The sequence below is a fragment of the Oncorhynchus mykiss genome, chromosome 2 (assembly GCF_057628025.1).
Source record: "Oncorhynchus mykiss isolate SJ-2025 chromosome 2, ASM5762802v1, whole genome shotgun sequence".
Taxonomy (NCBI): Eukaryota; Metazoa; Chordata; class Actinopteri; order Salmoniformes; family Salmonidae; genus Oncorhynchus; species Oncorhynchus mykiss.
Genome location: NC_143023.1, coordinates 15476997 through 15495000, shown reverse-complemented (window position 1 = coordinate 15495000; position 18004 = coordinate 15476997). Strand labels below are relative to the sequence as shown.

Sequence of the window (18004 nt, the reverse complement as noted above, 5' to 3'; positions counted from 1 at the left end):
TGGTTCTGCAGACTGCTGAATGACATTGTAAATTAACAGAAAGTCTAACTTTGACTCTACAGTAAATTTGACACTACTGAAGTGTCCCGGTGAAAAGTGTCCCCTACCCACTCCAGTAGAGCGGTGTCACGGCAAAAAGCCCCCTTCCCCAATTCTGCTGTGCTAGAACAGTGTTGCATCAGACGCAACCTTCAAAATCCGCATCACCAGAGTGGTGTCACGCTGAAACAGCTCCCCCTGCTGCTCCGCCTTTCTTTCCTCCTTTCCCTCTCAATCTTCCGCTATCTTCCTCTACTTACCTTTCAATGAAGACAACTTCTCCAAACACGAAGTCTGCTGTTGTTCCCCACCCTCCTCTCTCATTCTCTTTCCTTCTCTCTCTTTCCCGCTGTGTGAAGCCATTATAGACCTTCTACTCTCTCTAATTGATTTTCCCTTTCTTTCTCCTACTCTCCTCTTCTTCTCCCTCCCTCTCTCCCCTGCTGTGAACAGTCCATCGCGGTCATTTCAGGTTGCCGTCCCCTCTCTGGTCTTTCACCTTTTTTTCAACTTTTTTTTTCTTTTTCTATTCTGAATAACTTTGTGCCCCCTGCCCACCCTTCCGAACACACACACACTCGCTCACACACACCGCTCGTCTACCTCTCTCTCCGACTTCCAGCACAACACTGAAGGACGAACTTTGACCAACTTCCTACCGTGATTAGATTTCTCTTTTTCGGCGAGCAGGTGTGGAATGTTTTCCGCCCAGGAAGATGGCTCCCTACCTCTAGTCACTGTGTTTATAAAATGGCGGCGCGGGGAAGGAGAGGTGGAGTCACGGAATGGTGTCTCTCTGCAGTTCTCTGTCTGGAGACACACATGCATGCTCACATCCACTCACACTCACACAGTGGGTCTCTCTCTGCAGTGCAGTGCTTTCCTGAGACGCATGCGACCATGGCAGCCATTTTGGGGTAGAGCTGGCCGTGACCAATACAGAACAGTTATCTACAGCACGCATGTAGTCATTCATACAAATTTACCTAATCATGTACAACAGCAATACACAGATAATAACTTTGGTATTTCCACCATTTAGATGCATTTTGAGGAGTTAAAAAGCTTTTTATTTCTAATTTTAACATTCTGCCATATGTTCAACTAAATATCTCAAGAGGCCAAATAAAGTATCTGGGTTGACCACTTCATCTGAAATCAGACATAAATCCCCTTGTGACATGGGGATTGCAAGCTTGTTCTGTACAACAGGGAAGGGCAATTGAATGCAAGCTTCACAAAATAATGGAATTGTGAAAATGTGTCTTGCCTGTATATCTCTGGGTAACAGGGTTGATGTGTTGTGCTCCACCTGCTCAGTTTTCCACCACAAAACAAGAGAAAATGGCCGAAGGAGTAGAACCAGCTCACCTGTTTTTACACTATGACTTGACTATTAATGTTCAATATCTCTATTTAAAAAAGGAATAGTTTCACCAGCATCTTATTATAATATTATTAAAACAAGTTCAGTTCACGTAACAGGATTGACCTTAAAATGAGGGACATGTTTATTTATTTATTTACCTTAAAATGAATCACGTAAATATTACTCTTAAGAAATGACTTTGTTAAAGCAACAAAATAACTAGGGCCTTACAATGATGGTGAAAATGGAGATATGTTGGGATTAAGTGGGTTAAAATCTTCCTAGAATTCAGAGGACACACAGAGGGACACGTTAAAATGCTGAATGTTGGTACTTTAGTCTTTGTTAAAGGTGATCTCTCCTCTATTTCCTGGTTGCTAAAATTCTAATTCAATATCTTTTCCATAACCAAAAATATTGTATTTTCAGCTGTTTGAAGCAGCAAAACAGAAAGTTAAAGATTCAAAGAAGTAACATAAGAACCTAGAACAGATCTACCGCTTCATAGACTTGCTTTCAATGAGAATGACAGATCTGTAACTCACATTTCTATGTGACTTTGGTCGGGTCACCCAAAAAGGTTGTTTTTCAATTATTTTACGCATATATATATATATATATATATATATATATATATATTTTTGTCATTGACGATTCAACATTTAATTGTTTATGCAGACTTTGAGAGTTCTTCTTGAAACAGCAGTATAGTTTGGTAAAGTATTCTGTTTATTATTAAACCGTTATAATCACGCAGAGTCATTTTAAAGTCAGCTATTGATGTAGGCATTAGGTCAATGCGTACATTTCAAAATCAGTTAATGCTCTTTAATTTATTCATTTAGTCTTTGAGTATGCACTTGTTTGTTGCCTTTGATGTGAATAGTTTGGTATGTTCTGTTAATTGTATTTGGAGAATTACCTGATAAAACCTCTGCTTTATTTGAGCTGTTTTTATCCACTCAATGTGGACATGAAAGATTGGATTAATAGAACCCTGCAACTTTTAGTTTATTGTTTTATAATTATTAACTAATGTTACAAAACAGAATAAGGAACAGAAGTGATGTGTTCTGTAACTTTCATAGTTTTGATGCTTTGGACACAAAATGCCCTTTTCACATTTTCTTCTGCTTAACGTTAGTGCTCTCACACACACACACACACACACACACACACACACACACACACACACACACACACACACACACACACACACAGTGAGAGGCCCGATCACAGCATGTAATTTAATGCTTCGTTAACTCTTCCATAGTTATTTCTTCAGAATATGAGAGGTTTGTTAAGCCCCTCCCTCATCAACATGGAAGCCTCTTTGACTTGTAGTACAACCCTGACTATAGACATAACAGAATATAACACCTATAGATACCTTAGTCAAGCCCTAATAACACACACACACACACAGAAAATTATCTCCAAGCTAAGTATTCGATCAGTGAGCCATCCTGTGAAAAACATGTCTTAGACATCAGTGTTCTGCTGATGTACTCAATTCATTGTAGGAAAACAGTCAACTGGATAAGTTTCATTACAACGATCTTTTTCACATTTTCTGCTATTTTCTTCCTAGACCTTTCCCCTTGTTATCTCCCTTCACTATCAGCCTTAATTTTCTACTTCTTTTTGCTCTTTCTGGTATTGTAGCATTCTCTCCCACATTCTCCCTCGCCCTCTTGCCCCTCTCCACCTTGCTTTGCCCTCCAGCACCCATCCCACCCCTCTCTAACTCCCTCCAGTCCTCCATTATTTCCTTTTAGTCAGCCCCCCTGCTGAGGGAGTGACACCCAGACACAAACACCCCTCCCTCCTCCGTCTCTCTCTTTCTCTCCCTCTCTCCGCCTGACCTTCTTACAATCTTTCCTTCCCTCCCTGCTTTTCTCCGTCTGTTTTTCTCCCAGGTCTTTTCCACCTCCACCCTTTCATTTCCTCTCACATGTCCTCTTGTTTCTCTCTGTCATTCTTTCTTTTTCTCTTTTCCCTTTCTATCTCTCTTATTCCTCATCTCTCTCTCTCTCTTATTCCTCACCTCTCTCTCTCTTATTCCTCTCTCTCTCTCTCTCTCTCTCTCTCTCTCTCTCTCTCTCTCTTATTCTTCATCAATTTAATTTTACTCCTTGGCTCGACATTATCTTCCTCCTGACTCACTTTCTTCGCTTGTTTTTCATTCAACCTTTAAGAAAATTTGCATTGGGGACATATTTTAGGGTTGCGCAGTCAGTAGTAATTTTTCATGGCATTTGGCTGTGAGTAATGGTAAATACCCTCCCCTAGTCATTTTTCTGTTTGTTTTTTTGTTTCATGCAAGTAAGGCTGTAGTTTTTGGGAAACTTGAAAATTACTTGAATAATGAACTTTATTTTTATGTCCTGCTCTCTCCCTTTCTTCCCATCGCTTAGCAACCGTAGGGTCCAAGCAAAACAAGCAGGAACAAGGTGAGATACAACTGCACTCTGTGTGTGTGTGTGTGTGGTATGCAAAGCATGCACAGGATGTTCACTGGTATTGATGAACTGCTAATTCTCTGACTCTCTCTCAGGTACTCCAGCTCTTCACAGTGATGTGTGTTCAATGAGGACAGTTCCTCTTTCTCTCCTCCTCCTCCTCATCCCACTCTTGAACTTCCTCTCTATGTAACATCCCTCTATTCAAGCTGACCTCCTGAGTATCTACCATGCCCACTGTAGATGGCCTGCCTCACCCACTCAGTCCCTACTTTAAACTATCCACACCTCATAGGGAGGCCAAGTCTTCATTTCAGACCCTCAAATGACTGCAATAGGGTAGACTTCAACACTACACACATTCCAACACATCACCTCTGTCTTTTCTGGGGTGGCACTAATCTTTCTCTTCTTGGCCTCCTCTTTTCTCTCTCTGTCCACTCTCTCCTCTCGTTCCCCCTCTTCCATCCCTCGCTCCTGACTAAGCTCCCTCTGAAACAGACTGGCACTAATCTACCATCAAAGCTCTCATTCTTCATTTCCCACCTTTATCCACTCCATCCTGTAGACTCCATCTGTGTCGTCTCTCTCTTCCTCTCTTCCTCTCTTCCTCTCTCTCTGTCTCTGTCTCTCTCTCTCTTCCTCTCTCTCTCTCTCTCTCTCTCTCTCTCTGTCTCTGTGTGTGTGAACGTAATGTGCCAGCTGAGCCAAAGTGGATCATCCAGACGTTGTTCTGTTAAATTACTACGGAGAGGACCAGACTTGGAGTTGACTGGCTGTCAGAGTTGACTGCTTCTGAACAGAACCATGTTTTTGAGTTGACGTCATTGGATTTGAAAGTCATTGTTTTTTAGATGAAAAACTATTTTTTTTTTGTATCCAAAGTGGGACCAACTGTTAAACACAGTAACACCAAATGTTGACCAAACTTTATTAAAAAAGTTAACCAGTGACGACACTGCCTAAACCAGGATATGCTGTGTGAGTGGGACCCTGGGAATGATGAACTGGAATATTGTAACTGGTCTGCTACGCCCTCTACTGGGATCATACTGGTTAGACTGGTCCAACTGGGCTGTAACACCTGACCATATCTGGAATTAACTGGACTGTGTCTGGTGGTTTACCTTTGTCTTAAAAGGCAATCAAAAGGAATTGTGGGAAACACACTGAGGGTACTTCCTCACTTCACCTCACACGCACCGAACCACATCGGCTGATTGACAGATGCTCCTCACCAACCAGGTGTGCAGGTACAGTATTTAGACTGTCTGCTGAGCACTTAACCAGGCGAGGACCTCTACCAATGAGAAGAGGCCTAAAGCTGGTGTTTGTTTGAATAGAGGTTTTTGTTTTAGTGCAGTAAAGATTCTGCTTTAGGTGTTTCAGTTAAATATTGATGTTTTGTAGAGGTCCTGTAATGTTGGCATCCATTTTGATTATTTGAAACATCCTGAAAAAATCTACATTTTTACATGGCTGAACTTTTTTTATACAAATGTTTACAGGTGTAGATTAACTCCAATTGTTGTTTATAGTGCTATCAAGAATAACTAAAGCACTTTAGTACAGGTTACCCCCGTATTTTTCTTTAAGTTAGAAAACATACATTTTTTCATTAAACAAATAGCATTAAAAAATGCAATTGTATTATCAAAGCAATTTAAATGAATACATTTCATTTTGATTGTCATATCTTTTTTCTGTTGGTTAGATATGATTTCATGTTCCATTCACAGAAGTAATATATCACTAAATTGCATTTACAGTAGAAGCATGTTACAAATATCACAAACCTAACAAATATACATGTTTTATTTTCAAAAGTGAGAGATTTAACTGAAATTATTCTTATTCATTTAATCCCACAAAAACGAGTGTATATTTAATTCAATTCATAATTCTGATAAATTGCTTATCTTAATCCAATATAATTAATCATTATTAAATACAGGCTATTCGGGGATGCAGTTTTTCCCACATTCTGATGTCTTTGGTAACAGCATTTAGAAAACAATGTTTTCTTTCCGAAATAAATATGTTGACTCATAGTTATGCCTGTAAGCACTTACTCAGAGAGATGAGTCTGTAGTATTACTTTACACACACATTTGGATAACAATATGCTTCAATGACAGTTCAATATTTTGTTCTAGTCTACGCAGGTTATTCAGGAATGTAATGATTATTCCAGGGGTTTAAACACTGATGTCTGGAACCTTGTTGTATAAAGCTGGAGCTCCCAGATGTAGTTTTTTTGTTTTCACATTTTAGTGAAGTATGAAACATCTTCTATGAAGAGCGAACTGCAAACAGCCCTTTTATACAAGGTGAGATGACAAAATAAAGATGATTGCAATAAGACTGTGGAAATTTCTTAACTTTGCTATTTGTGGTTTTTGGCGGTTTATTTGTCTTCCTTCTTGTTTCTTTGTTTTACTACAGGAAGTTCTATAATCAAGACGAATTTAGACAGTATACACACACACACATACAAATACACACCTTTATTTATGGAATACAAACATATGTTCAATGCACAGGATTATGTTCGTTGTGAGACCTCTGAGGCTCCAGATGACCTTGTGGTTTGAAAGGCCATTGTAACCTGAGAAAACCAATGGCATATTGATCTGAGTTTATATTTGATGTACAGTCGGCAGAACCCCGATAAGACCAAGACATTGCATACTCCTGGGAGTACTCCTTCATACATCATAGCTCATACAGTATATGTACAGTAGTTATTTGTATTCCTATCAAGACCGATATGCAACAATGAATACAGTAATATCAGCATTTGTTTAAGATCCACTTACATCTAAATAACCTATGTTTGTGCAGTTGGGCCACGACCATTAGACCTGATGGCGTGTTTCTGTACCTGAGCTTAGCTTGCTAATGTCGCCATGACATCACTTACAAGCGTGATCAGGGATTTATGTTGGAGAAACCGTTTTTGCCTATCTTTGGCCTATATGTTTGAAAATACATTCATGTAGGTTTTAAATTATAGCCCCAGACATCCAATATCCCTGGATATGATGGCTAATGTCTCTTATTTTATGGTTTATAATCTCATCTGATATGTATTTATTATGGATCCCCATTAGTTCCTTCCAAGGCAGCAGCTACTCTTCCCGGGGTACAACAACATTAATGCAGTTATATATGATTAAGCAATAAGGCCCAAGGAGGTGTGGTATATGGCCAATATACCACAGCTAAGGGCTGTTATTATGCACGACGCAACGCGGAGCCCTTAGCTGGCCAAATACCACAAACCACCCGAGGTGCCTTATTGATATTATAAACTGGTTACCAATGTAATTAGAGCAGTAAAAATACATATTTTGTTGTACCTATGGTATATGGTCTGATATACCATGGCTGTCATTACAAATAATACATGACATTACATTTTATAACACCCAATACATTTAGTGTGTTCCCTCAGGCCCCTGATGTCTGTCACAGATAATACATGCTCTTTAGGATTGGTTCTGGGTTTGACCATAATACATGCTCTTTAGGACTGGTTCTGGGTTTGACCATAATACATGCTCTTTAGGATTGGTTCTGGGTTTGACCATAATACATGCTCTTTAGGATTGGTTCTGGGTTTGACTATAATACATGCTCTTTAGGACTGGTTCTGGGTTTGACCATAATTCATGATCTTCAGGTCTGGTTCTGGGTTTGACCATAATGCATGCTCTTTAGGATTGGTTCTGGGTTTGACCATAATACATGATCTTTAGGACTGGTTCTGGGTTTGACCATAATGCATGCTCTTTAGGATTGGTTCTGGGTTTGACCATAATACATGCTCTTTAGGACTGGTTCTGGGTTTGACCATAATTCATGATCTTCAGGTCTGGTTCTGGGTTTGACCATAATACATGATCTTTAGGACTGGTTCTGGGTTTGACTATAATACATGATCTTTAGAACTGGTTCTGGGTTTGACTATAATACATGATCTTTAGGACTGGTTCTGGGTTTGACCATAATTCATGATCTTCAGGTCTGGTTCTGGGTTTGACTATAATACATGATCTTCAGGTCTGGTTCTGGGTTTCACTATAATACATGATCTTCAGGTCTAGTTCTGGGTTTGACTATAATACATGATCTTTAGGACTGGTTCTGGGTTTGACTATAATACATGATCTTCAGGTCTGGTTCTGGGTTTGACCATAATACATGATCTTCAGGTCTGGTTCTGGGTTTGACCATAATACATGATCTTCAGGTCTGGTTCTGGGTTTGACTATAATACATGATCTTCAGGTCTGGTTCTGGGTTTGACCATAATACATGATCTTTAGAACTGGTTCTGGGTTTGACCATAATTCACTGTCCTGGGTTTGTGGCCCGGTGGCAAAGAGATCGTTTTATCTGTGGTAATACTAAGCCCAGAGTCTTCTCTGAATTTAAAGAGTACAGCTGCCACAGTTGGCAATTCCTTTTCTTCCATGTGTATCAGACAACACCGTCTGAAGTACCACACACTGGTCATCTTAGTTTGATCATTAATCTTGTATTGTAAATTCTTCAGGCATAAGGCAAGTAGAGTTTGGGTGAGGGGACAGTCATACTTTAACCATATCTTGTCACAACAAAGACTTGTGGGACCTAAAGTATGATCGGCAATTGGAAGCAACTTTGACCAGTTGGTAAAGTCACGAGAAAGCACTTCCCTTAAAAATGTGAATCCAATAGGGTCAGGTGATTTAGGAGATGGTTTAGAACACTTTATGGACAAAAGGGCTTCTTCCAAGAAGTTTCTCTTAATCTTTGTTGGGATGTCCAATGTAACAAGATAAGGCAAACTCTGTGACGGTTCACCTCGGTTCTTCTCTTTGATTGAGAACTGAAGGTACATTTGTAGACGACTTTCTAGTATTTTAGCAAATATCGTCCCTTCATTGGCTGTCATTTCTGAAGCTTTGTGTTCTTTATCATATGTCTGCTTTAAGCGTTCGGTTGTTATCAGGTCAGGTTTTGTACCAAGTGTTGGTTGTCCAGAGCCAGTCAGAGATTCTATTGCCATTACTATCTCAGACCCAGATATTTTTCCTGTTCTGTCATTGTATTGATCCTCCGGTAACATAGTCAGAACCTCTGTATTTCTACATTCTAGTGTGGAGGGAGTGGAACTGTCTGCATTGGCAGGAAGGTAGAGCACCAGAATAACTGGTTTGTGATCGGAAACACGTTTTCTTCCTTCCACCTCACAGATATCATGGATTCTACAGCTGTGAGTAATAATATGTGTCCATTTGAATTCTGGCACAAAGAACATGTCTAACCTAGATTCAGTGATCTGAGGTTCTCCAGACTCTGAGGTTTTAGTCTTTTTAGAGTAAGTGAAGTCTTTTAAATTAGGGTTCTGTATTCTCCATATGTCCACTAGCTTCAGAGAGGAGGTGAATTCTTGAAGATAACCTCTAAATGCTTTGTGCTGATGATTATCTGACGTGCCACTCCTGTCAATTTTAGGGTCTAGCACTGTGTTGAAATCCCCTCCCACCACCAAGGTTCCGGTTGCGGTGTTTTTAAGATACTGACCCAGTCTCTTCAGGATTGTGTGGTCATCTTTGTGATTATAGACATTCACAAGAGTGAAGAGTTGACCATACAGTCGACAGAACAGTACAATGTAGCCCCCAGCGTAGTCTTCATCATGGCAGATATACTCAAAGTCTGTTATGGTGTCTTTAATCAGTATGGCTACTCCTTTGCTTTTTGAATCAAATACAGTGAAGAATGATTTCCAACCAGCTACTTTCCTTAAGAGTTTCACATCCTCATGTCCAATGTGTGTCTCCTGTAGAAACGCTACAGAAGAGTTTATATCCTCCAGCTGGTCTAGTACAGCATTCAGTTTCGGGTCATTATCTGAGGCTTGTCTGCGGGGTTTGATACCACAGGTGTTCCAGGTGATAAAGTGAAGAAGAGTAGATCCTGATGAGGGTAGACTCAGATCGTCCTCTGTCTCTGCTGATAATTCCAATGAATTCATTGAAATGGTTGAGTGTTTTATGAGTGATGGTTGAGGTTGGACTTGCTCTTTGTCAGATCACTGACGTAGGTTGTTCAACACCCTCTGCACAACATGACGAAAGGAACACGTTGAAGGACGAAGTCATGGGGAGGAGAATGTGGTGATGTCATGTTGACATGCTGTTGAGTCGATCGAGCCGTATATTTATCCAGTAGATTGTAGGAAAACCTTCCTCCAACGCTCTTGTTTAAACAAGCAAATGGAGTAGATAAAGACAGAGCAACACAGTTAATTGACACTCAGCAGCTAAATCAGAATGTATAATTCAAGTTACCATTTAATACAGTATATAAATGTACAGTAAGCTAGCATTCTCTGGACAAAGAGGCCAGTATTTTTTTATTTCATATTGAAAATCTTAAGTAAATATTTTTATATCTATATATTCACGGAAACATGTTAAATGAAATCCACAAATAACAAATCTCTCTCTCTCTCAATAAGACCATACTGTTTTTAACATAACCTTTCTCCATTTCTACAGAATAGTAACAAAATAACACTTGTGATTTGTCTTTAGTCTCCTAATGCACAGAACAATCTTCTTTTTTAAACAAAACTGTTTGGTCAAAAACTCTAACACATTATCAATATGAGCTTAAAGTATGTGTGCCTACCCCTACATAGCCTATTTCTCTAACCCAGTGAAGGACTTGTTGATCCAGGTGTCCTCCCTGCCGTGCTGTATGACCCGTGATACTCAGTGAAGGACTCGCCTGAGTTGTTGATCCAGGTGTCCTCCCTGCCGTGCTGTATGACCCGTGATACTCAGTGAAGGACTCACCTGAGTTGTTGATCCAGGTGTCCTCCCTGCCGTGCTGTATGGCCCGTGATACTCAGTGAAGGACTCACCTGAGTTGTTGATCCAGGTGTCTTCCCTGCCGTGCTGTATGGCCCGTGATACTCAGTGAAGGACTCACCTGAGTTGTTGATCCAGGTGTCCTCCCTGCCGTGCTGTATGGCCCGTGATACTCAGTGAAGGACTCACCTGAGTTGTTGATCCAGGTGTCCTCCCTGCCGTGCTGTATGACCCGTGATACTCAGTGAAGGACTCACCTGAGTTGTTGATCCAGGTGTCCTCCCTGCCGTGCTGTATGGCCCGTGATACTCTGTGAAGGACTCACCTGAGTTGTTGATCCAGGTGTCCTCCCTGCCGTGCTGTATGGCCCGTGATACTCTGTGAAGGACTCACCTGAGTTGTTGATCCAGGTGTCCTCCCTGCCGTGCTGTATGACCCGTGATACCCAGGTGAGGCTCTTTAAATATGGAAGGTTGTGTGCAACCATATAAACCTCTACACCCACTTCTGTGTCATCAGATACTTTGTATTGTTAACTGTTAAAGCTCCATTAGTCATTTGTGTGTCTTTGTTTCATCTTACATGCTTAATGGGTAGACAGGTGTGTTGTGATGACTTTAGTTAAGTTTGTTTCCAGAGAAAATGGCAAAACATTCTTTGAACACAAGTTCAGTGATATTTGTATAGATGTGGATAAAGTGTCATACATGTTACAAACACATACAGGTATTACTGAATCATGTATGATTCATGAATGAACCTTTTCATGTGAACACTTAAGGAAAAATGACATTATTTTCCTACATGTTTAGTGATGACAGGGCAGGATGTACTAGATAACTGGGTTATGGTCTTCATTATGATTCAATTAACATGCTTGAGGTCATTTATCTAACTTCCCAAAGCTCTCATGTGTTTGGTCATTTAAAAAAAAAAAATGGTTTCAATGTTTTAATAAATAACTTCTACATTTCAGTTAAATTATTGAATGGGAATTGTGTTTAACTTCCTGAATTGACTGCCTTCAATTCAAATGGACCCCGACCCTGCAATCCACCTAGTCTTGCTTTTGCTGTTACTGATGTTACTGTATTCCTAACACCAATCCAATCCTTTCAGATCTGCACAAGTGGATAGGAATCCATTTTCCAAAGGTGGGAACATGAATGTCTGGAACCTTGTTGCATTAAAAACAAAAAACAATGTTTTAAATGAGAGTAGGCATCCGTCTGAAGACGAAAAAGATAAGGAAATTCATGAGCACCACAATGCAGATTCCACCCATGCTCTACCAAGGTTTTCCAGCACACAGCTTTGACCTACTACAGTAGCTATGTTGGTTGTTTTTAGTAGATCTGAAACCTAACCAACCTGTCTACGTATAGTTTGAATTACAATAGCAATATAGCTACTGTAGTAGGTCAAAGCTGTGTGCTGGAAAACCTTGGTAGAGCATGGGTAGTGGAGGTGTTTCTGGTAGAGCATGGGTAGTGGAGGTGTTTCCGGTAGAGCATGGGTAGTGGAGGTGTTTCCGGTAGAGCATGGGTAGTGGAGGTGTTTCTGGTAGAGCATGGGTAGTGGAGGTGTTTCCGGTAGAGCATGGGTAGTGGAGGTGTTTCTGGTAGAGCATGGGTAGTGGAGGTGTTTCTGGTAGAGCATGGGTAGTGGAGGTGTTTCTGGTAGAGCATGGGTAGTGGAGGTGTTTCCGGTAGAGCATGGGTAGTGGAGGTGTTTCTGGTAGAGCATGGGTAGTGGAGGTGTTTCCGGTAGAGCATGGGTAGTGGAGGTGTTTCTGGTAGAGCATGGGTAGTGGAGGTGTTTCTGGTAGAGCATGGGTAGTGGAGGTGTTTCTGGTAGAGCATGGGTAGTGGAGGTGTTTCCGGTAGAGCATGGGTAGTGGAGGTGTTTCTGGGTAGAGCATGGGTAGTGGAGGTGTTTCTGGTAGAGCATGGGTAGTGGAGGTGTTTCTGGTAGAGCATGGGTAGTGGAGGTGTTTCTGGTAGAGCATGGGTAGTGGAGGTGTTTCCGGTAGAGCATGGGTAGTGGAGGTGTTTCTGGGTAGAGCATGGGTAGTGGAGGTGTTTCTGGTAGAGCATGGGTAGTGGAGGTGTTTCTGGTAGAGCATGGGTAGTGGAGGTGTTTCTTCTCCTCTGTGCTGTATGACCGCTAATACTCAGGTGAGTCTATAGTTACGTAAAGGTTTTGTGCAGTCATACAATTATCCACAACAACCCATGTGTCATCATCACCTATCATTGGATGCCGGTGAAAAGACTCACGGAATGCCACCCGTAAAAAACAGAGCTACAAAGTACATTTGAGTTTCCATTTCCAATCCAGGTTTTGAATCACTACCTTTAGCAAATGATATCAGATGATATCAAATCAAAGTTATTTGTCACATGCGCCGAATACAACAATGAAATGCTTACTTACAAGCCCTTAACCAACAATGCAGTTTTACAAAAAAACATGTGTTAAGAAAGTATTTGCTAAATAAACTGAAGTAAAAAATGTACAGTAAATTAAAAAAGAAGAAAAGCTAAATATATTTTGTTGATGAAGGAATTACTGCCAATGTCATCAAACAATGAATATTTATTAAAGTCCCTTTCTTGTATTTTATAGAACATCTCACATGTATGTTTCTTAAACCTTTAGAAGAAATGTAATTTGGAGGGTTACATTTGTCTCTTTGTGACTTTCCATTGTACGGTGTAGGGGAGCTATGTTCTCCTACATGAATTTCACATTTCCACAAACTTCAAAATATTACCTTTGAAATGGTATCAAGAATATGCATATCCTTGCTTCAGGTCCTGAGCTACAGGCAGTTAGATTTGGGTATGTCATTTAGGAGGAAATTGAAAAAAAGAGTCCGATCCTTAAGCGGTTTTAACAAACATCCACACCCACCTCTGTGTCATACCATGCCGAAGATTAGTATTATGGAATTCCACCCAACTATAAAACAGTTACATAAGAGTTTCTATTTTTAATCCAGGTTTTAAATCACTACTTATTTAGTTTTGGTCATGCAAATGATATGTTGTTGTTGAAGTAGGAAATGTGTGTCATCCCTGTGGTGCTGTATGACCAGTGATACTCAGGTGAGTATCCAAGGTTGCATGAAGCCATAATATCATCCACACCCACCTCGGCATCATCATGTTAACTGTTAACCCTGTGAGACCTAATATTGCAAAAATACAACGTTTCCTAAATTACATCCTGTACTGGTTTGAAACTAAAAGATTATGTCAAACACATCTACTTAGACCCAGATATATCTCTTAGTAGTATTTGAAACATTAGAAACTGTCCTCTCGTCTGACACCTCACTGGTCCCCTACACAAGCACAGTGGGGCAAAAAAGTATTTAGTCAGCCACCAATTGTGCAAGTTCTCCCACCTAAAAAGATGAGAGAGGCCTGTAATTTTCATCATAGGTACACTTCAACTATAACAGACAAAATTAGGGGGAAAAATCCAGAAAATCACATTGTAGGATTTTTAATGAAGTTAAATAAAGGTAAAAATGTAAAAATCTATAAGCCACAGTGTGTTTGATTGAAGTCTGTTTTGAAAGGCTCTCCATTACCCTACAAATAGACTGCACTGCCAGAGCACCTTCAATGTATCTCCTTGTTCCCCTTCTCTCTCAATGTATTATTTATTTTACCGGTAAGTTGACTGAGAGCACATTCTCGTTTACAGCAATGGCCTGGGGAATAGTTGCAGGGGAGAGGAAGGGATAAATGAGCCAATTGTAAGCTGGGTGCCCATGATGGCAAGTTCGGGAATTTAGCCAGGACACCAGGGTTAACACCCCTACTCTTACAATTTATGCCATGGGATCTTTAGTGACCACAGAGAGTCAGGAGACCCGTTTAACATCCCATCCGAAAGACATCACCCTGGGATATTTTATTTAGACCAGAGGAAAAGGTACCTCCTACTGGCCCTCCAACACCACTTCCAGCAACATCTAGTCTCCCATCCAGGACCAACCCTGCTTAGCTTCAAAAGCAAGCTAGTAGTAGGATGCAGGGTGGTATATGCTGCTGGCCAATATAAGAAGGGGTCAAGGTCTTATTAACTGAACTCAGAACTGTGGCAAACCTGAGATTATGAGAATTCCTTTATGTGTAGAATTGAAGCTAGACACAAACTTAAATCACCTCACACAGTGTCACGCGGTTCAAAGAACTCACTCCAACGCTTTCTCTCTATATATCGTCTCTTCTCTCTCTTTCTTTCCAATTTCATCCCCTTTAAATGTAACACTTTGATACTTAACATCCCATTTCCTGAAATCTGATTGGTCGACTTTACATGCCGATCAGTTTGATTTTCATAGACTCAAAGGTCTCGTTCCTCTCTTTCTCTCTCTCTCTCACTCTCACTCTCACTCACTCTCTCTCTCACTCCTCTCCAGATGATTTCTCACAACTGAGAATCCATTGATCCTGAGTGTTCAGCATCCCTCTCAGGAAAGGGAGCTGAATCGCTGTCTCAAGCTGCCTTCGTCTCCTCATACAACTGAGAGAGCATGCAATTGGATTAAAGACCTTCCTCTATAGAACACAAACACTATCTGAAGAAGGCTTACATCTGGAGACGTTAAGGCAATAGCTCTCTACCAAATCAAAGTCTGTCAGACGATTTCACACCTTTTCACGTCAACAGTGATCTAAAGTCAAGCTGTGTCTGTATTCCATGGTATCTGTTGTGTAAATAAATTCAGCAAAGTTATGGGAATTCTGCAGACCTCCATCCCAAACAAATGGGGAAGATTGGCACGCCCAATTTTTCAGTTTTTGATTTGTTAAAAAAGTTTGAAATATCCAATAAATGTCGTTCCACTTCATGATTGTGTCCCACTTGTTGTTGATTCTTCACAAAAAAAATACAGTTTTATATCTTTATGTTTGAAGCCTGAAATGTGGCAAAAGGTCGCAAAGTTCAAGGGGGCCGGATACTTTCGCAAGGCACTATATATTTGAGATTCTTCAAATAGCCACCCTTTGCCTTGATGACAGCTTTGCACACGCTTGGCATTCTCTCAGCCAGCTTCACCTGGAATGCTTTTCCAGTCTTGAAGAACTTCCCACATATGCTGAGCACTTGTTGGCTGGTTTTCCTTCACTCTGCGGTCCGACTCATCCCAAACCATCTCAATTAGGTCAGGTAATTGTGGAGGCCAGATCATCTGATGCAGCACTCCATCATTCTCCTTCTTGGTCAAATAGCCCTTACACAGTCTGGAGGTGTGTTGGGTCATTGTCCTGTTGAAAAACAAATGATTGTCCCACTAAGCCCAAACAAGAAGGAATGGCGTATCGCTGAAGAATGCTGTGGTAGCCATGCTGGTTAAGTGTGCCTTGAATTCTAAATAAATCCCAGACAGTGTCACCAGCAAAGCACCCCCACACACCATCACATCACCTCCTCCAAGCTTTACGGTGGGAAATACACATGTGGAGATCATCCGTTCACCCACACCAAGTCTCACAAAGACACGGCGGTTGGAACCATAAATCTCCAATTTGGACTCCAGACCAAAAGGCAAATTTCCACCGGTCTAATGTCCATTGCCCGTGTTTCTTGGCCCAAGCAAATCTCTTCTTCTTATTGGTGTCTTTTAGTAGTGGTTTCTTTGCAGCAATTTGACCATGAAGGCCTGATTCACACTGTCTCCTCTGAACAGTTGATGTTGAGATGTGTCTGTTACTTGACCTCTGAAGCATTTATTTGGGCTGCAATTCCTGAGGCTGTTAACTCTAATGGACTTATCCTCTGCTGCAGAGGTAACCCTGGGTCTTCATTCCTGTGTTGGTCCTCATGAGAGCCTGTTTCATCATAGCGCTTGATGGTTTTTGCAACTACGCTTGAAGAAACTTTCAAAGTTCTTGAAGTTTTCCATACTCAAGTAATATTTTACTGGGTAATTTTCACTTTTACTTCTCTTCAAGGTATCTTTACTTAAAAATCTATATATATAAAGTAACCGGTCTTAAAGTAATGATGGACTGTCATTTCTCTTTGCTTATTTCAGCTGTTCTTGGACTTGGTCTTTTACCAAACAGGGCTATATTCTGTATAACCCCCCCCCCCCCCCCTCCCCCCACCACCACCTTATCACAACACAACTGATTGGCTCAATCGCATTAAGAAGGAAAGAAATTCCACAAATTAACTTTAACAAGGCACACCTGTTAATTGAAAAGCATTCCAGATGACTACCTCATGAAGCTGGTTGAGAGAATGCCAAGAGTGTGCAAAGCTGTCAAGGCAAAGGGTGGCTATCTTAAGAATCTCAAATATTAATATATATTTGTTTAACACTTATTTGGTTACTACATGATTCCATGTGTGTTATTTCATAGTTTTGATGTCTTCACTATTATTCTATAATGTAGAAAATAGTACAAATAAAGAAAAACCCTTGAATGAGTAGGTGTGTCCAAACTTTTGACTGGTAGTGTATATGTCTATGCTTCTAATACATATAGAAGAAATGCAATCAGGATAATTTAATATATATTTCCTATGCAGTTCTCTTTCCAGTCTGCAAAATGTGTGCTTTAACATATTCCAAATAATTGTTGTCCTTATATATGTCAACACAGTAAAATCACAGTAATTTCAGATCATCTTAATTCTGCCATTCTTCTTTCATTTCAATCCCAGACTCCTCTCTGATGTGGGAGAGGTGGTCCTGCACAGACTTTACTCCCAGAGTGTCTATGTAGATCTTAAGACTCCTTCTTTGGTAGCTGATGCTAGTGGGGACATTGGGGATGACTCTGGATATCTCGTCCTCCATGTATTTGAGACTCAGGCTGAGTAGGGCTGGGGTGAGGGGACAGTCATGATGTAGATGTTTCCTATGAACACGGGAATGTTCAACCCTAAAAAGCAACTTTCCCAAGATATCCAAGTCCTGGGATAGCACCTTCTTCAAAAGGATTTCTTATTTCGGATGTTTTTGTAATGAGATTGATTTAATTGCAATGCGTAAGAACTTCCAATTGATCTGTGTTTTGCCATTGATGACCAAAGTAACAGTGCAATGTGGACATAGGGGTGTCTTGGTCCTTTCTTTTAATAAAGGTTCCAAGTACTTCTGCAGACGGTTGGCAAGTACTGTTGCAAATATTTTGTGCTCTCTGTTGAATCCTTTAGGGATTATTTTATTTTCTCTAAGTACTTCATTGTAATAGTGTTTTAATCTTTCTATTTCCATAAGATTATCTAATGCT

The 18004-nt window shown here is 40.5% G+C and overlaps 1 protein-coding gene across 2 annotated transcripts in view; it reads left to right on the top strand.

Moving 5' to 3' along the window:
* Positions 1–6232, top strand: part of LOC110536191 (ephrin-A4) — a 145163-nt gene extending 138931 nt beyond the window's left edge. For both annotated transcript variants that reach the window (XM_036939585.2, XM_036939603.2), the window contains 2 exons: positions 3826–3861; positions 3966–6232. In XM_036939585.2, the coding sequence (XP_036795480.1) occupies positions 3826–3861; positions 3966–4063 (134 nt within the window). In that variant the 3' untranslated portion in view covers positions 4064–6232. The remainder of the gene's footprint in view (positions 1–3825; positions 3862–3965) is intronic.
* Positions 6233–18004: the final 11772 nt, after the last annotated feature.